At 35.9% G+C, this 21,647-nt stretch overlaps 1 protein-coding gene and 1 pseudogene across 1 annotated transcript; one reads left to right on the top strand and one right to left on the bottom strand.

Annotated features, from left to right (window-relative positions):
- Nucleotides 1-831: 831 nt before the first annotated feature.
- LOC124450351 lies at nucleotides 832-2,390 on the bottom strand (annotated as a pseudogene).
- A 6,603-nt stretch (nucleotides 2,391-8,993) lies between these two features.
- Nucleotides 8,994-13,057, top strand: LOC124451589 (cystatin-B-like). Its single transcript, XM_047002208.1, has 5 exons — nucleotides 8,994-9,092; nucleotides 9,475-9,565; nucleotides 12,010-12,065; nucleotides 12,359-12,460; nucleotides 12,808-13,057. Exons 2-5 carry the CDS (start codon nucleotides 9,490-9,492, stop codon nucleotides 12,934-12,936), a joined length of 363 nt encoding a protein of 120 aa, XP_046858164.1. The 5' UTR covers nucleotides 8,994-9,092; nucleotides 9,475-9,489; the 3' UTR covers nucleotides 12,937-13,057.
- Nucleotides 13,058-21,647: the final 8,590 nt, after the last annotated feature.

Here is a 21,647-nt window from a genome sequence, read left to right as displayed (position 1 = left end):
TTCCCGAAAGGTCAGGCAATACAATTTAATATTTCAAACCTATATCTATCAATCCTGGGCTGACAGGGCGGTGTTTAGCATGTATTCGGCATTTTATGGTCGATTTGATGTATCGTCAAACCTATATTTATGTCAGCAATTTTAGGCGAAAAACTCGTTAGGAAAATATCATTCACTAGCTTCGTCATTCGAGCTTTGCATGCTAACGGATGTAACTTGTTTGTAAGCGAAATTGCATTTTGCACACGAAGCGAAATTGCATTTGTAAAATATATTGAATTTTAACTTTCAAACATTGTCTACCGATAATGCCGCGCAAGACTATTCAAAACAATTCATGCAACAACAGAACTAGTTTTTTACGATGGCCCATTTCACAAAATATTAATACAATTTCGTGTGATATCTGTTTGCTTAAAGCGGAAGTAGTAATGTTTCTCGGTAATCAGTCTCTGTTCAAAAATCGCGAAATTGAACACTTAACAAAATCTTTAATGGTATTGAAAAACATGGTTATCGTCATAGCGGAATAAAATGCGCTCAGACGAATAGTTAAACAACTACTATGTTGTCAGCGTATGAATAGCCCCAAACCACTAATATAACAACTAATATCATTATCAAAGCATTGTCCACCCAACTAACTACCCCAACAGTTTCACCCTGACACTCCAAGCAACTTTATGGCCAAAACTACCGTAATTTCAAAAGAAAAAAAATTCAGAAGACCTGCTTATTTACACACAACTGTCTGGTTTTGTTGATAATAATTATCTAAAATATGGTGGCATGTTACTAATATCAGTCATGCTTCAAAATAAACACCAAACATTCACAGTTTACGCTTTTTATTTCTTTCAATTTTTTATCAATTTTTGTTGAACTGTACAGACTCCTAACAAAAATATGAACAATTAATTTTGGTTTCACCTTACATTATGAATTTTACAACCAATGATGAGTAAAATGTTAAATTGAAAATAGAATAACAAACTGTTCAATGCTTAGAAGCATTTTCTGTGCACAATTGAGGGTCCAGATTCGTCATATTCTTGTTTGGAGATCCACATCTGTTGGAAGGTAGAAAGAGAGGCCAAGATAGAGCCACCAATCCAGACAGAGTATTTTCTTTCTGGTGGAGCAATGACCTTGATTTTCATGGTGGGAGGCGCAAGAGCAGTGATTTCTTTCTGCATTCTATCAGCAATACCTGGGAACATGGTCGTTCCACCAGACAAGACAGTGTTGGCATAAAGATCCTTACGGATGTCAACATCGCACTTCATGATTGAATTGTAGCATGTTTCATGGATACCTGCGGACTCCATACCAAGGAAGGCAGGTTGGAAGAGTGCTTCTGGGCATCTGAATCGCTCATTGCCAACAGTGATAACTTGACCATCAGGCAATTCATAGGATTTCTCTAAACTAGAGCTGCTTGCAGCTGTGTCCATCTCTTGCTCGAAGTCCAAGGCGACATAACACAGCTTCTCCTTGATGTCTCTGACAATTTCACGTTCAGCTGTTGTGGTGAATGAGTAACCACGTTCGGTCAAGATCTTCATGAGGTAATCTGTCAAATCACGACCAGCCAAATCAAGACGAAGAATAGCATGAGGCAAAGCATAACCTTCATAGATTGGTACAGTGTGAGAGACACCATCACCACTGTCAAACACTATACCAGTCGTTCGACCGGAAGCATAGAGGGACAGGACTGCTTGGATGGCAACATACATAGCTGGTGTGTTGAATGTCTCAAACATGATCTAAATATTGAAACACAATAAGGAAGCCAATTAATTTTGTTGAAATTTGGCCATCGTCAACATAAATTGAAATGCAGTGACAAACCTGTGTCATTTTTTCACGATTAGCTTTTGGGTTGAGTGGAGCTTCGGTTAATAAAACTGGATGTTCCTCAGGGGCTACACGAAGTTCATTGTAGAAGGTGTGATGCCAAATCTATGATGAATATATGGGCGTTAACATACAACAAGGCAAAATTGTACAATTAAAATTTTTCTTGAAAACTTACTTTTCCATATCATCCCAGTTAGTAACGATGCCGTGTTCGATGGGATATTTCAACGTAAGGATACCTCTTTTGCTTTGAGCTTCATCACCGACATACGAATCTTTTTGGCCCATACCAACCATTACACCTTGATGGCGAGGACGGCCGACAATCGATGGGAATACAGCTCGAGGAGCATCATCGCCGGCAAAACCAGCTTTGCACATACCAGATCCATTATCAACAACTAAAGCAGCAACGTCGTCATCCATGATAGCAAATTTCGAAAGCGAAGGGTAGGAAACTTTAAGTACAGTTCAACAAAACGTCTTGCAAGCAGCACAGGTAGTAGCAAACTGCCTCTCGAAGAATTTGAAACCATGTAATTTATGATCATTGACGTCACGTCCGGTTTTCCTTTGCGTAAGCTTTCTGTTTTGTTGTCAGACTAGGAACGCAGAAAATTCGACGCATTTTGATTTTGCTTGTTCATTCGCATTTAGCTGCATTTTAAACAATACAAAATGCTAAATTATGCTTAAAATGCTTGTACTCTTTCATTCAATACCCAAATATTTGTTTTTTAAAGAAAGCCAAGGAAACAGTGGTGATATTTTGGTCATATTGCTGCATGGAACCTCCCAAAAAATCAATCTCCGACAAGGTTTCATCCTTATTAGGCAATTCCTGGGAAGACAAAATAAAATACTCAGACAGTGCAAAGTTACCATATATGGTAAAGAGATTGCTGATTGGTCAGCTCAAAACAACGTGTTCATCCGTGTGTTTTAATGGCGTTTTAATTTCCGTTGTCTGTTATTTCAAACATAATATTAGAATCCATGTAGCAGCATATTCCTATGAATTTATACTTATTGCATAGTAAAGAAATTTTCAGCATTGAATATTATATTAAATAGATTGTTGTAGTAATTTTAATGACTTTGTATAGAATACTTGGTATTTTTCCTTCGGTCAGATTAGGCGTCTCCTGAAATGCCTCACCAAGTATGTCAACATCGTCGAGAACGTAGAAAAGAATTAAAAGACAGGAATTAAACCAGCAATGATTGCTTACTAGATATCTTAGGAAGTCGCTTAGTTACATCAATGGTAGACTTGATTGAATTCCTCGAGAATTTCCTCCAATATGAATTACAGGTGCATATCGTTTGTTACTTTATATGAACAAACATCTAATGTCACGATAAGGATTAATTTACAGAAAACCAAGTCATCAAATTTATCATGTCTCAATACAGTTTACACTGTAGTTAACGGCTGATGTACTCTCGCGAAATACACCTCGGATACTACCGCTAAAGTTCTACAGTAGAAAAATTTAGCACGTAAACGCAGTTACGGAGTCGACATTCTTTTAATCTTATTTAGTACTTATTTCTTGTTATCTTTTCTACGAATGCAGTTATCGTAGGCAAAAAATTTAGGTCAAGAGTAAAGTAAATGTAAACAATGTGAAAGCCTCTTGTACAAACCGGAAATGAAATTATATCCATAACAATATGAACATCACGATTTTTGCAATAGTAACCCTTACGTTAAGAATAATCCATACCGAAATTCGGAATTGATACAAATTGTCAATTTCAATTTCAAAACTGCTTTAAAGTTTTGACGTCCTGGCGCGGTTGTTCGTTTAAGCACTGACCACGAATAAGCTCCACAAAGTGAGCAACCCAACGTTGCTCATATTACGGAAATTGTGTTTGTTTTATTATTTTTCTTATGTATATTGCTCACATTACGAAGCTTGTGTAAAAAACCTTTCTATCTTTTACCAATAACAAAAACAGCCAAAATGTTTTTACGCATTTCATAATCATGCAGTAGCTTTGTATTAATATATATGTACAGAAATACAAATATTTGATGCGACGAGTATTTGGAGTAAAGTTTGTTAAAAGAGAGGTATCTTTTTACATTGGAGAGCATGAAGAAATCAATGCAAAATGTAACAAAAAATCAATAGAAAAAGAATTAAAGATAAGAAAGAAAAACTTTTACTTGTAGATGAAGGGGTTGAATCGGCTGATTACATGAGAGCCGTAGCCGGAATTCAGCCAAGAGTTAAATGATTTTGGCAAATGGAATCGTTTCAATACTTATCATCAGACAAATCTTCTCAAGCAAATTCCCAATATACTGATTTAATAACTTCTTGCAACATTTAAAATTGAAACAATCAATGTGCCCTAATTTGAGAACTATAACAGGAGTGACGTATGGTTTTTCACCAATTATTGTGATTTTTAAATTTGAAGTTTTGGCTCCTTTCAATCTCTTGAAATCATCGGGCTAGCTCCACTGATCTGATAATAGACTGGATATAGCTTCTACAGGTAGCAAAAGTGAAGCCTAATTATATATGCAAAATTCACTTCCGGTTACCACGGCGAGATACAAATTACTATAGAAATGTATGGCGGATAACGTTTACAAACATGGATTTTCGAATATTTAAGACCTTTCGCGACTCCTTACTAACCTCAAGTATTAGTCATGGATAAAACAGGTTATGCGAATCGATTTGACATCAAAATGATTCCGATAGCTGTAAAATATCGACGTTAGTGGTGATTTAAAAGTTGTACATGCGAGAATGTATTTTGTCCCATCGTTGCCAATGCAAGATAGTTCACTGCTCGCTTTCCAATTTCTGAGGCAGTTATGATCTAGTATACGTTTCAGTTCTTTAGAAATGAGGTGAGTTACTTTTTTTATCATTCTTTCTTTATGTTGAGAGATTGTTGGCATTTTATTTTTGCTGTAACTTCATTTTTTCATGAGCAAAGTACTACTGATGCTTAAACAAGACAAGTCTATTTAGTTTCTTTCGCACTTTATCTTTAGTTTCCATTTCTGTGGTTGTTTTTCCCAAATGGTATAGTCGCACCTTGCTGTAGCATTTAGATATGGTCTTAATTAACGAGTAAATATGATTTTCGTGAACAGTAGTATCCAACATGTGTGCATCGAGATCCTTGAATGTGGTCCTCAAATCTATACCATTTACTACAGACAAAGCAATAGCATCAGGAATTCCTTTCCCTTGCGGTAAATTTCCATCTGTAGCTGCCAACATTCTCTGAAAGCACCTCTCTGTTTCATTGCATATTACTATTACACTTGCTGTTGGCTTAAACAAATCACCCCTGTCTTTTAAAGTCAGGAAAGCAGACTCATTTTTGTAGTTTCTTGAACCGACTGCTTCATGACAAACAGGACAGTTTATTTTCTTTTGCACCATTTGGGCAACATAGCCAGCCATGTACGATATTGCCGCCTTTTTAAATTCAGATACAGTGGAAAAGCTTGGTGCATCACTATAATCTTCATCCTCATCTTTGTTGCGATTTGTCCCTTGTAAATCATACTTTCCGATGAGAGCAGCATCATCAATTGTCGTACTTGATTCTTTGTTTGGCATTTTATAGGTGTCCCCAATTACTTCCAATATGTTAGTTTCATCTTGTCTGGTGCAGTTGCCATTGCAACCATGGATACTGCTTCTCATCAAAAGTCTCTTGTATGCAGCCCTAAATTGTTCAGCTGTTGGGTTGTTGTTAAAGCCTCCTGAGGACCGAATTGCTCCAAAGAAAAGCTCTAAATGATCTTGGCTAAATTTATAAGTCAAAATACATTTCATTGGTGCATCTTCCTTTTCAACCAACTCAACAAAAATTTGCTTTGTGCTATCAATTGCCAGAAGAAACCCAACAAAGCCAGTTATGCAACGGTTGTGTACATTAGATCACCTGATGCATTTTTCAGACCAATAATGTATTCACGGAAATTTACCGCAAGGGAAAGGAATTTCTGATGCTATTGCTTTGTCTGTAGTAAATGGTATAGATTTGAGGACCACATTCAAGGATCTCGATGCACACATGTTGGATACTACTGTTCACGAAAATCATATTTACTCGTTAATTAAGACCATATCTAAATGCTACAGCAAGGTGCGACTATACCATTTGGGAAAAACAACCACAGAAATGGAAACTAAAGATAAAGTGCGAAAGAAACTAAATAGACTTGTCTTGTTTAAGCATCAGTAGTACTTTGCTCATGAAAAAATGAAGTTACAGCAAAAATAAAATGCCAACAATCTCTCAACATAAAGAAAGAATGATAAAAAAAGTAACTCACCTCATTTCTAAAGAACTGAAACGTATACTAGATCATAACTGCCTCAGAAATTGGAAAGCGAGCAGTGAACTATCTTGCATTGGCAACGATGGGACAAAATACATTCTCGCATGTACAACTTTTAAATCACCACTAACGTCGATATTTTACAGCTATCGGAATCATTTTGATGTCAAATCGATTCGCATAACCTGTTTTATCCATGACTAATACTTGAGGTTAGTAAGGAGTCGCGAAAGGTCTTAAATATTCGAAAATCCATGTTTGTAAACGTTATCCGCCATACATTTCTATAGTAATTTGTATCTCGCCGTGGTAACCGGAAGTGAATTTTGCATATATAATTAGGCTTCACTTTTGCTACCTGTAGAAGCTATATCCAGTCTATTATCAGATCAGTGGCTAGCTCCCTTCCGGGCCAGCTCGCCCCCATATAATCAGGTTAGCACTATTTTCCACCCAGCAAACCGCCCTTTACTTTACACAATCGGAAATAAATTAAAGATGGCGGCTAATGGGAAAGAACCAAAAGCTAAAAGGAAACCATGCATGCACTTGTGCTAGGTCGTTTTGAGATGGCGAGTAATTTTATATTTTTATAATACAGTTTTTAATATCAACATATGAAAATATTTACAGATAAATCTTGCAGTATAAATTTTCATGCAACCATCTTAAGTTATAAACTTATAATCCAGGCTGGAAAATATGTTGTTTTTCGACGATTGTGTAAAATATTATATAAAATATTATATTGTGTAAAATATTAGATTGTGTAAAATATTACATTGTGTGAAATATTATATTTCAAAGTAAAGGGCGGTTTGCTGGGTGGAAAATAGTGCTAACCATATAATCAGGCCCTTACAATGAAAACAAATGAGTGAAGACACGGGAGAGCAGTGTAACCTTGAAATTTCACAAAACGAAATTATTACCAATACCATTCAATAATCGGTAAGCATAGTTAGGTAATATTGCAATCACTGCACACCTCATAAAACTAATAATTTCTTTCATAAAGCAAAATTTACGTTTTATTCACAATGACGTCATCAATATCAAAATAAAAAGTCAAATTCAAAATTTTCAGTACCATTCGATAGACCGGTATGAAATGAGTAAAAAAGTATGTTACACCGTTTACTTTCAGTCACTCGCTTATGAAGCAATCAACGAATGTTCTTAACCATGCTGCTGAATCAACATTTTAAAGTCTTTACTTATAACACAAGCAGACCTACCAACTCACCCGGTTTTAACGGTTTTATCGTCACCTACATCTTAAAAAACTCTTCATAACACCAGATCTTCGATCACTTTCACACTTCTTTAATGACATATAGTTAGTGAAATAGTTTTGAAAGAATCAGGTCGGACTAAGTATTTAATGGCAACAAATATTAAGCATTTTATACGAATATATGTTATACATTTAAATTTTTCATACGCTTTCTTATTATGAAAAAGAAATCCACTTGATTTTTCTGTTTGCTGTTTTGCACCATTCTTTTCTACCGAGTTCTCCTGTTCGTCAATGCGATGTTGAATACCATTCTCTATTAAAGACTCACATACATAGACTTGTTTCGTTCATAATTAGTTTACTAAACAATATTCACCAAATGCGGGTGAAAATTATTGAAAATCTAGTGCTCTGAAAGTTTCTTTAAAGACTTAGACGACAGCCGATAAAATCGTGCAAGTTAGCAGCTCTGCATGTGGTATAAGTCAAGACCTTAGAACGATGAGTCAGCATTTTGATAAAAATCATTCTTGATACTTCTTAAACGAGTGACGGAAAGTAAACGGTGTAATATAAGTTTTTACTCAATTCATACTAATCTTTCAATTGGTACTGAGAATTTTTGGAACTTGCAAATTTTTTGATTTTGATAAGTATCGATGACGTCATCGTCAAAGTTAATTTCCTTCAAAAGAAATCAGTACGGCAAAAGTAGATATGGTGCAGCTATAAGAACATTTTTTGACAAAGCTCTTATCCGTGCCGATTAGTTTCCAGACCTAAGAAGTAAACCGTGAGCGCCCCTTTCCATCATGAGACGGGTTTAGAAGGAGGTTCCTAGACATTCTAATGAGCCATATATTTGGCATGATAATGAGCCTAAATATTTGTCAAAACAATCAATTATTGTTCACTTCATTTTTTTTTGAAAAAACGTAAGCAAAATGTGTTGTTTTTATGCAAAAACAATATCCACAAAATACATTTTGTACTGCTCTAAAATGCCCAAAATGGGATTTCCAAGGCTCTGAAATTCAAATTTCCCAGGGGAGAATGCCTCGGACCCTCCAGGTGCGGCGTGCCTCTGTCGTTTTATTAGTGATGTTTGAAAAGTCCTAGATCTGCCCTTGTTCCTAAAGTAAATTATTTCAGATTTACATTTTAACTAGTTTTGATTATGATTATTTCCTTTCTGCATTTGTATGTGTGGTGATTGTAATGACGCTATTGATGAAAATAATTGTTTTTTGTCAAATATTGGCCACTTTACGGTATACTTTCTCCTTTATCAATTGGCCTCATAGCAACGCTAAAATGAGCGAATTCCTGTTACTACTCAACGTAAAATGTGAATAACTTCACAGCTATTTCACTCCATTTATAATGCACAAAAATCACAGTTTCGTGTTCGATGTTAACAATTGTTTTCATTGTTAATATACCACTCCAACCAGAGGCTTTGCTGTTTTCTTGAGCGTAACTAATTTCTAGTGACCTTGTGTGCATTTGTTAATATGAAAAACCCATGATTTGCATAAAATACCCCAACGGTCAAAGATTATTGGAGGAATCAACAAAGTTATTGATTAACCAAGAAGGGTAGGAGCAAAACAAAGCATAGAAAAGCATTCCTTTAAGATCTATATTGTAATCTGCATGGTGAGTAATATACTAGCTTACATTTAAGATAAAGTTTTAGCATCAATGAGAGTGAAACGAGTCGCTGTAACTCATCAAGGGGTATAGGATTTGAGAATGTATTTAACATATTGTCGAATATTGTGTCACTCTCGTTTTAATTATTGCCCGCGTCAAATATATTCACAGTGACGCACTGACACTGTTTATATTTAGTAATTTTGTTCAAACAATCTTTAGAATCTCAGAGCAATCTTTGTGAATAAACTGTGAGCGCTGGAAATGATGTGTGAATCAGTAGTCTGTTGGAATTGCAAAATACAATTTTACACGATTGGCAAAAATTAACAAATGATTGCACTTTTTGCAACAGAAATGACTTTATTTTCTTTTCGTTTTACAGTTGTAAGCTGCCACAATGAATTTAAAGATGTTCCTTGTGTGCTCTATTGTCAGTTTTGTAACCGCCAATACATCACGCCACCGACGATTTGGTAAGTTATGCGTTCTTTAGAAAGCTTCAATTTAATATTTTTCACTCGGACTACCAAAGATAAGCTTGGGGGAGGAGCCCCCCTTCTACCTTTGAAATGGGTATTTTAAAAGGCACTATTGACAAAACGTCGAGAGAGCCCTCCATCTGATAAATTTAGTTTTACAGCACTGCATTGAACTAATCAAAATCTTTCTTCGAACGTTTCACGCGTGAGTGTCACTAACGACAAGTGAAACGAACCATGAATGCTTTACATAATTGTGATTTTACATAATATAGGCTATAAAGAGATGACTTATATTAAAATTGTTTTGAAAAGAACAAAATTCCATGGTGAATGGTGAAAACAGCGACGTACTAGTTCTTAAATGAACTGTTTAAAACCAGAACAGTAACCCAACACTTTTGAAAGAACTGTTTTTATAGCAAGACACTATACATTTTGGCAGACTACTCCTCACTGAATCAACGTCCTGCTAAAGGAGAACTTTGAAATCATGCGATATTTATGATGTTAGGAAAAAGTTAACGTCATCGCTAAATAGGTAACCTTTTGTCGGCAGAAAACGGATTTAGTCAATTTAATTAATACAGACTCCATGACCGCATGACGCGTAGTTGAAATAACGAGGGACATTTTTTAACTCTAAAATTTGGTCAGAATATGATTTGGCACAGTGAGTGTTAATCAAAAGATGTTTCCCAACTGCTGAGTCACATGAAATTAAATTTTCATTCGTACAATCAAGTTTTGGTTCTTGTCGTAAAAGAACAGTTTTATTCCTGATAGAAGCTACTACATGTTGCTTTATTGTATCACCTAACTTTTGAGAAATTCTACCTGAATAGAGAGCATCACTTTCTCATTTGAACTTGTAGACTACATTTCTTGACATTAGCACAGGCAGACTTTCTCTTTCTGCTATCTAGTAGAATAATTTTTTTGAAAATATACCTAAAGACAACGTTGCAGGCAAAAAACAAGCTCTCAGAAACATTTTTAGTTTCCCTCTCGATGTCATTTGAGGTCTTGCTCATCCAGGAAGTTTAAAAATACAGGGCATTTGGTCGGAGTAAAAGGTTGATCGCGTTCATTGATAGTGGATATGAAAAGTTTGCTTAGCAATTTTTCCGGATATCCTTTTAAAACAAAAGTTTTCCTTAATAAGCTAAGATCACTTTCAATTAACTCCTTTGAGTACAACTTATGCGTTCGCTTTATCAAACAGATGCTTTTGCTTCATTATTTATCTTTCGCCAAAGCTTGGTAGACAAGAGATTATATTTTTTACGAACAATCCGCTGAATTAAGCTAGCTTTGAAGTTTAGCTCTCGAATATAATATATAAATAAGTGGCAATTTGGAGCCTTATTTGACCACGCTGGGTTGAATCTTTCATGAATCTGAATGGATTTTTGCTAAAATTTATATAGAGAGTAATATATCAGGATAATCTGTTCATATCATATCTGCTCTTTTTAAATCAGGAATGATAACCAAGCTGAATTCGATAAGTGATAACTTATTTAACTTTCTAGTTTTGTACATCTATCGTTGAAAAGGCCAGGAGTGAGTGTCATTCATGAAATGGGCATTTTCAAAATTTTGTTTGGCATTGACATAACTTGGCTGACTGGAAATCTGTAAAATGAGATAAATCTTGATTTGTCCACGTAGCAGATTTCTTTAACCCCTTTAAAATGACCAAGTATTTGATTATGCAAAACGAAATTGTTAAAGAAGACTTCCAAACGGCTGCTTTTCTCTTGAAAGGATGGCTATTAGCGTATGCGCAAAGAATACGTAATTGTAATGTTACCTCAGACATATAGTTGTTGGCTTACAACGTCGTGAATCCTATTACTACAACATCGATATCTTGCATATATAAGTCAGAACAAGTCAAATGCGTGTTGATTTATTGATTGAGTGAACGACATTTCACATACATCAAAAAACTGTTTTCAACAACAATTTTTAACGATAAAGAAAAAAATGGTATTTTGGGAAAGCGATAACAAATTAAACGTTAAAGTTTGTAAGAAACAGTAAAAAACATTATTTTCTTACCTTTGAACACAGTCACCGGCATGAAATCTAAGAGAAAATGTTCGCAAAATTAGTAGTACAGCTAGTCTAAAAGGTTACAAAGGCCCGTTTCAAAACGTTGCATTTTATGTGCGGCGAATGCATTTAAAACAATAGAATTCTTTGTTATCTTTTATTTTAAATGCATTCGGCACATGTAAAATGAGACGTACGAAACGGTCCAAAGAGTTATTTGACTGAAAATTGAGCACAAATCGCGAACGAATTTAGTGTAAATAATATCAATTTTATAATGTTATCTCAACAAAATTGAATAATTTATTTCATTTTGCTGACATATGCCACATACTTGAGAGACTAACCACAAATACCGATTTCTTACCTACTTTTAGGCGGCTATGGCCCTGTTGAACCAGCAGGCGCTAAGATTCAACAACTTATTAACCAGGTGCGGTTTTATTCTACATGTTTTATCTGATGGCAGTGCAATGTTTCAAGAGTATAGCCCGATATGTTATCAAGGATAATGCATGCAATTCTTGATACGTGTGTGCGTGTGTGCGAAACAAATATTGTCTAAGTCAAAAGTCTTTATGACATTTCTAGTAAAAACTTTCCTCTTCTAATGAGTGCATTGATTTATGTTGCAAGCTCACATTAAGTCGAATACGTATTCCGCTTTCAAAGATAGACTAGAAAGCTATAAAATGGAAAAGGAATGTGCGCAATATTCTGTCTTAGGTTCGCTCTGACGCTGAAAATAAAGCGGGTGAAGAGTTTTCTGTATACGTGGCAGAAAAGTACAGAAAACAAATTGTATCAGGCACTAATTACTTAATCAAGGTACTTCAATATAAAAAATTGCTAAATATATAATATTGGCTATGGAAAATTGAATAAAAATTACACATGATAAAAGAGTGCTCAATATCTTCATGGATAGTACAAAATAGAAATTTATAAAAGTAAAAAAAATGATATCACAAACTTATTCTTTACAGAGTGTTTCACATCTTACAGCGATCATCAGGTGAATGAAAACAATAGTTTCACCTGATGATCGCCGTAAGGCGTGAAACATTGTGTAATGAATGGTTTCATGATATTGTTTATTTTACTTCTATGAACTTGAAATATTGGTAATGTCTTGCGCAATGATACGCATTAATTAAATGTAAATATTTATCAAGGTGTATGTTGGTGGTGGAAAATATGCTCATCTTTTGGTGTTCAAACCACTGCCGTACACTAAGAAACCACCCGTACTCAATGGCATACAACTCAATAAGAAGAACAATGATCCACTTGAAACCTTTTAAATTCTTCTTACTTTCTTACTTTTTAAAAAGTCTTTCTTAATTTTTAGTTATAAGCTAAATTGCAATGATATGGTAATTGTTGTAATGATTAAATAAAAAATGCATTACATTAAAAGTTGAATTCGTTTGCTGTTTAAATCATTTTCAAAGTCAGCTGAGTTAGAGAAGATACAAGCTACAAATACAGTTCTTCACATATGAGACAACTCTATGCAATTTACAAATGGAATGTTTCTTTAAAAGCAAAAAGGCAGTAGCAGTAAGTGGCTTAAAAGTAAGTAAAAATAATTTCAAAACACTTAATCACTCATGACAAAAATTGCCTGAACTCTTTAAAAAAGTTTTTTGTTTAATAACGCTGGCCTATAGAATCATTACCTACAGAATTGCAAGAGAGTGCAATCCACGTTTCTCTTTTAAAAGAAAAATTGGTATAGTCGTTAGCTGTAAAACTTGGAATGGTGTTGGCAGTTCATAAGTTTTAGTTGTGCAATATAAAATTTTTTACAGTAAGATGAACACAAAAAATGACATAGCATTGCCAAGTTTGAGAACTAGATACGTCATTATTCTCGTATATATTGTTTTTAATTATCTCACATTTTAACATTTTGTCCATCTTCATAGTTTTACATTAGCAAAAATCCATTATTTTATATTGTATTTATGTTTGCAAATATTGTTACTAGTCGTGCTTGTTTTAGATATTATTATCAATATTACAATAATATTATGTAATATGAATTTGTCAATATGTGGAGAATATCTTTGGTCCTCTCCACGAATTATTGTTTAATACCTTTTTTTTGTTCCACAAAATTTGCTATGTTGTTACTTATGATAGTAGCAATTGTTTGGGAAAATATCAGCAGGAAAAGCCTTCAACTTACTTTTTATACACCGATCCTTTGCATAAAGGCGTATTTCTGCGATAAGCCACAGCCTTTATAACCACTCATTAGGTAGTCATCTTTCTTCATTTAAAATGAATCAATTTCAGTCCTCGTGCAAAGTATATCTTTCGATTGATTAAAAGATGTCTTTTTGCTCTCTTGCTCAAGCAGGAGCTTAGAAAGCGCCAATTCATGCTTTGTGATTTGAATGCGTAGCTCTGTCACTTTTGTTTCTCCACAATGAAATTTTGCCTTACCATAATAAACACAGAAGTACATTTTTAGGTCATATGTGTGTGAAGTACGCTTTAGGCGAAGATTACTGGCTATAAAGAGGTTGCTTTCCATTTTATCTGATACAGCTCGAGTAATTTGCTTCTCAATATCACTCAATTTGTCTCAAACAATACCAATTCAACTAGGATCAATGTGTTCAAATGGTTTGCTCTGGATATAATGGGTTCCGGTTCCGATCATTTTACGAAAATGTTAACTTCTTTTAAATGTTTTGTAAATTTCATGCAGGCCATGCAGGTGCATATTACTATACAGGCAAGAAATCAGCATCTCCAAGATCAGCATCTTTGGCATTAGGAAAAACAGAACACATTGCCTCCCCCCCATCCTTCCCCACCAAACCCAAATAAAATCATGCAGGCACTATCACTACAGGCCTACATTGACAATAAAAAGATAAAATGTCATAAACAGAAGCATGCTTTTGTTAACACTATTATTCATAATGATTACCTAGTGAACTTATTCTATCTAGGAAAAACCTTAAAATAACAAACTTAACTACTCGATACGGGAAACTGAGATTATCCGCAAACGTAATTTCTGCAACCTCCTAGCGGAAGGTGTTGCAATTTTTGCTGACAAATGAGGCGAGGCAACACTCCCCTATTCGATAGTAACATCTAGTTATTGACATCATGTTATTTTAACAGTTGGAAACAAGTGATCTCACTCAGTCAGGTGACCTCGGTCTACTCAAGTCAAGAAATATCAAATGCAAAATTCGATTCTACAAAGTAGCGACAAGAAGTATCAAATAATAAATTAGAGACTTTGTCGTGGTGAAAAATCTGAAATGAGTTCTAAAGATCGCAAATACCATAGTGAATGGTAAAAGTGATATAATAAGTTGATAGTTCTTAAAAGAACTGTTTTAAGTAAAGAGCATTAACCCAACAGCTCTAAATTAAACGACACGATGCATTTAGGCAAACTACTCCTCAGGTGTCAACGTCTGCTAAACGAAAATTTACAATCAACCGATATTTATAATGCCAAGAAAGAGTGTACGTCATCTCCAAAAGGGGAGATGACGCTCAAAACAGGGATAAATTAAAAACATAAATTAAAAAGATAACATTGCTTGCGAAAAACAAATTCTCCGTAATATTCTTAGTTTCCCTTTCAATATCATTAGAAGCCTTACCCATCCATGGAAGTTTGATAAACACAGGACACTTAGCTGGTCCAAAAGGCCTATTCTGCACATTTTTTGTGGATTACAAAAGTTTATCAAGCATTTTTCCTGAAATCCATTTGAGAGAAGTATATTTTTCAATGAGTTGAGATCACCCTCAATAAACTCCTCTGATAACAGTCTAAGCGTTCGCTTTATTAAACACTTTACTAAAGAAATCTTTTCTGTGTGAAGAAAGAGTCGAAGCGTATGTACAGACCCGTAAAAGTTGTCTTGCGATGAATGCTTGTAATGAATTGACCATTGCGTTTATGGACAAGAACATCCAAAAACGCTAACTGACAATTTGATTCGTGTTCAGACGTAAAACTTAAAGAAGGGTGAAGAGAACAGAGCTTATGTAAAAATAATTGGTGATTTTGTCGTATCGAAAAGGGAAAAGGTGTCGTCAACGTAACGTTTGTACCACAGCACTTCTGGATGCCCAGAAGAGGCAAACATCTTACACTCGTAATAGCCTACAAAAATATTAACAAGTACTGGTCCAAGAAGAGAACCCATAGCCATCCCAACAATTTGTTTGTACATGATATCATTAAAACCAAACTCAACTCCTCTAGTGGCCACCAACATTAATTCTCTATAAGCCTCTTCAGACATGGGTGGGGCAGCCATATCCGAATGAAAAAGATTATCAACACAGATTTCGATGATTTCTTCTAAGGGCAGATTTGTTAAAAGACTGGTTACATCAAAAGAGCTCATTGTCAGATTATGATGAGCGGAAACATTTAGTTGTTTGTGTTGATTAGTAAAAGTAAATGAATCTTTTAAAGCGTGAATTGAGAACTTCTATAAAACAGGTGAAAGTACAACTGACAGTTGTTTAGCTAACTCATGATGAGCTGAGTTAATCATGGCAAGAATTGGTCGGAATGGAGCGCCCTCTTTGTGAATTTTGGGCAATCCATACATGCGTGGTCTCTCTGCACTGGTTGGGCGAACTAAAGTATAAAAATTCTCACTAATTTGATTTGACTTTCTTAATTCTAAGAGAAATGTTTGTAATCTCCTTTCTATTGAAGAGGTTTTGTCGCAATCTGGCAATTTACGAAGCTTGCAAAACTTTTTCTCGTCGTTTAAAATGTCTAGCATTTTGCTATTATAGTCCTTCCTATCTAAAATCACTACACCAGAGCCTTTGTCTGGTTTCCAAATTACAATATCCTTATTCTTCTTCAAATTAGAAAGCACGATCATATTTTCTATTGTTAGAGAAAATTTTCACGTAACATGTTACGCGTTCTTGGTTCTTTCATCTCATGACCGAACAGCAGAATATAGGCTACCGCTACAAATGAATTCATGAGCGAGTAATCGTGCGAGTAAGTGTTGGAAGACAAACTCGTGACTTAAGACCAAACTATCTTTGTTTGTTCATTGCGAGACGCAAGACTTTTAAAATACAGACAATTTTGCGTATGAAGAAATCGCAAAGGATTTAGAGCTGACAAGTACAAAATGTTTTGAATAAAATTATTTGTTGATCGTTGGAAACATACTCAATTCTCATAGCATCTTGACTTTACTGAAAATATGTAATTAAATGCGTATAAGCATTGGTACACATCGTTTGTAGCATATATTTTGCTGTTTGGTCATGAGATAAAATCTGATCGCCATTAAAGTTCTTTTATTAGTTATATGGTATGACTACATCCACAGCGCACATAGCGCAAGCGACGAGTTTTTGCCTCTCGTGGCCAAAAATGGGTGTAGATAAAAAACGGGCGCGGATGGCGGATGCGTATGCATATGGCGGACACAGATGGCAGACGGAAACACAAAAGGCGCAAAATAAAATGCTTTTAGTTCGCTATTAGTATATTCTTGTACTCCATTGAAAAATTAACAGTAAAAAAATAAAATAAAAACGAAACTAAATGCGAGTATCATTAACATTCTCATAAATGAAGTTCTTTTTCAAGATGTTTGTAAGAAGCATAGGTACAAGCAACAGTGGAAGACCCGTGCAGCTCTGTTTTTAATGATCGTAAAACGATATTTACAACTAAATTTTGAGCATTTTCCGTTTCCGTCTTCCAATCGTGTCCGCCACGCACGCCTGGCCGAAAAAATTCGCAAGTGGAAATCCAGCCTGAGCACGTCAAGAATACGTGTGCTGCCACGCTGGTGCGTAGCAGCAGTTACATAATTTTCGTGACTGGGAATAATTTGCCACACATCGAAAGCACACATTTAACAAACAGCCAAGAACGTCAAGTCTGAAAACTTGATGAAAATTGAAGTCTTTGGCAATAAAAGGTTTGTAAATAAACGACAAAAAATATCATGTGTGCCTACGATGTATAAATGTGAACAATAAAGCAAATTTTAGGCCTGCTATATAGTAATTAATATATGGAACATTTGGAAGATTCAATAAATGTCTCAACTAACTGCCATAAAAATATATTTTCTTTATTACCATTAAAACATTGTAAACCTGTAGTTTCGGTCAAACAAATTTGCAAGAACGTTATTTCTTGTCATAAAGAAATCCTTGTTGTCGTTAGCACAAAGTAAGTTGCTTGAACTATTCAACGTCCGGTCCAGACGAGTTATTTGTGAAATACTTATTATTTTTTACTTAGCATTTACCCTAAAGAAGCAAATTTCCTTTGCTTCTTGAAAAGTCTTAATGTCAACTCTTTGTAGCGACTTTGCAACCCTGTGCTCTATTGATATGGGTGAATTTTATAATCGAATTGTTAATTTTAAAGTCGTTTTGTAAGTAAAATGTTCATCATCAAATCGATTCATCTGTGCTTTAAATAAGCATTGTTTATTAAAATCACACCACAAGATATCCTACAGCTGAAGTATTTTATTAGTTTTAGTCTTTTGTTAGTAATACTGCGATTGTGATCTTTCGTTTCTGTTATAAATCTTATATATATGACGAAAATTGCCGATTATTGTTGTTGTGGCGTATATATGTGCTTGAATATTTAATCACTGGGGCATTCGAACAGACTCCTAAAGTAGTTTGTTACCATTGTTTCTCGTACTGGAGTTCTACAATTTTATTTTTTTCACTCTTAAATATTGCTGATCCTCTCCTTTTCCTTGTCGCGCTTATGCTGCAAAAACGTAAAGTACTACAAACCAAATGCTTCTTTTGAATTCCATGTTATTTTTGTAATGCGTGACACACGTGCGTGGGCGACACTTGATCGCAATAAAATGATCATATGAATTTGCATTCGCTGGCATACTCACAAACATTTTTTGTATGCGTCGTAAAGCTTCTGACTGCTTTAGTAAAGAATAATGACATATCTTGTCTTCTCTCCTTATGTATATAATACAGGTGACTCTTCAAGAAATGCTTGCAAGATTTAGCTGCACCGCCTGCACGTTGTACAAAGCCCTACGCGAGGTCACGCGAATGTTAAACATTGAGTCAATTTCAAGAGACCTAATTCAGCGTTTTAGTTAATTACCGTAAATGCTCGAATAAGCGCCCAGCTTCCAATAAGCACCCCGCTTCGAATTAGCGCCCCCCCTAGGACTCAAATTTTGAAATAAGCGCCCCTTCCAATAAGCGCCCCTCGAGAAAAGACGGGTTTTGCTAAGCGTCCTCTCAAATAAGCGCCCCCACCACCCTTTCCCGATAAAGATGAACTTCGGTACTCAGTTCGATACACAGTATTTTTAATTTTTTACATCGGTAACGGACATTCGTTAGAACTCAAAATCAATGTTCTTCAGAGGTTTGCTTCTCATTTGCTTGATTTCAATATCCATGTGGGCACATAGGAGCTTTACTTTATCAAGTTCCTCGTTAAACTTTGCTCCCAGTCGCCGGCTTCGTGTTACTGCTTTAAAGTTCCTGGAACAACTAGGCCGTTTTCAAGTTTTTTCCAGTTACTTTTACCTCCACCGCATTATCCTCATGAGCTCGTAAAAATGTAAACACGAGGAAGGAAAGTTCAATGGGCGCAAGTCCAACCAGCTTGCCACTGTCTTGAATAAATGTTCCAATCGCATGTTCATCGTGCTCTTTAGCCTCCTTTCGATCGTCTTTCCGACACACTAGCCGTTCTCCAAGCTGTGGTGACCATTCAGCTTTATAAACATGGTGTCCTCTTATCACAGACGCAAATTCTATTTCGTAAACCATTTGCCAAGTAAAGGTATAGCTTGAACGCGCCATGTTGTAAACAGCAGATGAATGTCACACACGTGTTTGGTAGCACGTGATACAATGTGATCTTCTCATGGGAGGTCTTTTCCGGCCTTCTCGCATTACAGCATGCTTACCTTTGACATCATGGACGAAAGTATAACTCTAGCATCTACATCGCACGCAGGATTGAAGAACTCTTCTTATTCTAACGAATTTAAACTTAAGGCTGTTCAATTTGCCGAAGAGTGTAACAGTAACCGAAAAGCCGCAGCAAAGTTTGGTGTCGACCGCAAGAGAGTAAGAGAATGGCGACAAAAGAAAAGCAAATTGGAAGATACTAGCAGCAAGAGAAGCGGCTTGAAGGAGGCGGACGAAAGCCATTCGATGAAGACCTAGAAGAAGCATTATTACAGTGGGTACATGAGCGCCGTTCCAATGGCCTTCGTGTTTCCAGAAAAATGATCGCAAGCAAAGCAAAATTTTCGATAACGAGAAATGCAAAGAGAAGGAAACCACCATCGTTTCTTGCCAGTTCCGGTTGGTTACAGCGGTTCATGTCAAGACATGGTTTGGCAATCAGACGCAAAACCACTGAATCACAAAAGGACCCCGAGAAAGTGATAGACAAACTCATAGCGTATGTTTTGCAGATTCGCCGGCAACGTAAAAATCGCTTACCAAGACAGGGATATCATTGCAATGGATGAGACAGCAGTATGGCAAGATATGGTATCCAATACCACGGTCGACAACATTGGCGAAAGCACAATTCGATTGAAAACAACTGGCCATGAAAAAACGAAGGTTTCAGTGTGTTTGACTGCAAAGGGAGACGGTACCAAACTAAAGCCGTTCATCGTTTTCCAGGTGCCAAGAGAGAGTCGAAAGCACTGAATGAGGAATTCAGAACAAAGTGTGTCGTAGCGTCCTCGATTAATGGATGGATGAATGAAGAACTAACCGTTTCTTGGGTTAAAAGTGTCTTGGGCCAGTTTTCGTTCACCAGACGGATGCTTGGGATTCTTTTAGATGCCACGTCTTAGACAGCGTTAAACAAGAGCTCAATCGCGCAAAGATAGATCCTGTAATTATACCTGGGGGGTGTACGAAATATATCCAAGCGCCTGATGTATCGTGGAACAAACCATTCAAAGCCAAAGTGACTGAGAGATATGACGAGTGGATGGCAAATGGTCAACACACGTTTACTGCAGCAGGGAACATGCGAGCTCCTCCTAGGCGAGATTGTCCAGTGGATCATTGAAGCATGGAATGATCTGGATAAGGACATTATTAACTCCTTCAAGTGCTGTGCGCTGACACTTGCTGTCGACGGTTCTCAAGATGAGCTGATACACTGCTTAAAGCCGAGTCAACCTTGTCATTCTGGCCTGGCACAACTGAAGGCAGTTCAGCAGCAACTTCAGCAAACACTGGAGAATGATCCTTTTCAGGATATCACGCTATCAGATGTTGAAGATGCTGCTCCTGTGTCAACATTGCTTGATGACAGCGATACAGAAATTGAGATTGATTAAGGATCAAATGGTTAGCGAAAGACGCGATATAGCATAAACAATGTCAGTACTATTTTCATTGTGTGTTAAATTGAAGACAACCGCTGAACATTAACGGCAGGCTTTTATATATACAAAACATTTCACGATGTTAAACGCATTGTACAATACACATGCCCTTTAACAAGGCACCAGGAAATCGCTTGGAGAACATTTCAAGTTTCACAAAATGTTAATGTTGCTTTCTAGAATGTTAACGTTTTCAAAATTCATACTTATGTTACAGTTAAGGTCACAAGAAATAAAATACCAGTGTCATTTTCACGTCAAAATCCGAAAATGAAATAGCGCCCCTCCAATAAGCGCCCTTCGAATTAGCGCCCCCTCTCGCCTAAAATTAAATGCGCCCTGGCGCTTATTCGAGCATTTACGGTATATATATTTTAAGCATTTAAGTATTTTATTCATTAAATCCCCTGAAGAGTGAGCAATCACGAAACAGGCTTGTCGGGATGAATCTGTAGTTTTGTGATTTTTCTCAACACCACTACACATATTTACGCTCTGCTCTTGGGCATCGAGCACTGTTTTATACGGAAAATCATAAATTATAAACTTCCTATATGTATATATATATATATATGAGCATGACACACAAAACCAACTTCAACAAA

Source organism: Xenia sp. Carnegie-2017, unplaced genomic scaffold (assembly GCF_021976095.1).
Source record: "Xenia sp. Carnegie-2017 unplaced genomic scaffold, XeniaSp_v1 HiC_scaffold_24, whole genome shotgun sequence".
NCBI lineage: Eukaryota > Metazoa > Cnidaria > Anthozoa > Malacalcyonacea > Xeniidae > Xenia > Xenia sp. Carnegie-2017.
This window is presented reverse-complemented; position numbering and strand designations above follow the sequence as displayed.

Coding starts and splice junctions, on each gene's coding strand:
- LOC124451589 (XM_047002208.1), top strand. CDS start 9,490: ATGAATTTAAAGATGTTCCTTGTGTGCTCTATTGTCAGTTTTGTAACC. Junction 9,566..12,009: donor ATCACGCCACCGACGATTTG/GTAAGTTATGCG, acceptor ACCTACTTTTAG/GCGGCTATGGCCCTGTTGAA. Junction 12,066..12,358: donor TTCAACAACTTATTAACCAG/GTGCGGTTTTAT, acceptor ATTCTGTCTTAG/GTTCGCTCTGACGCTGAAAA.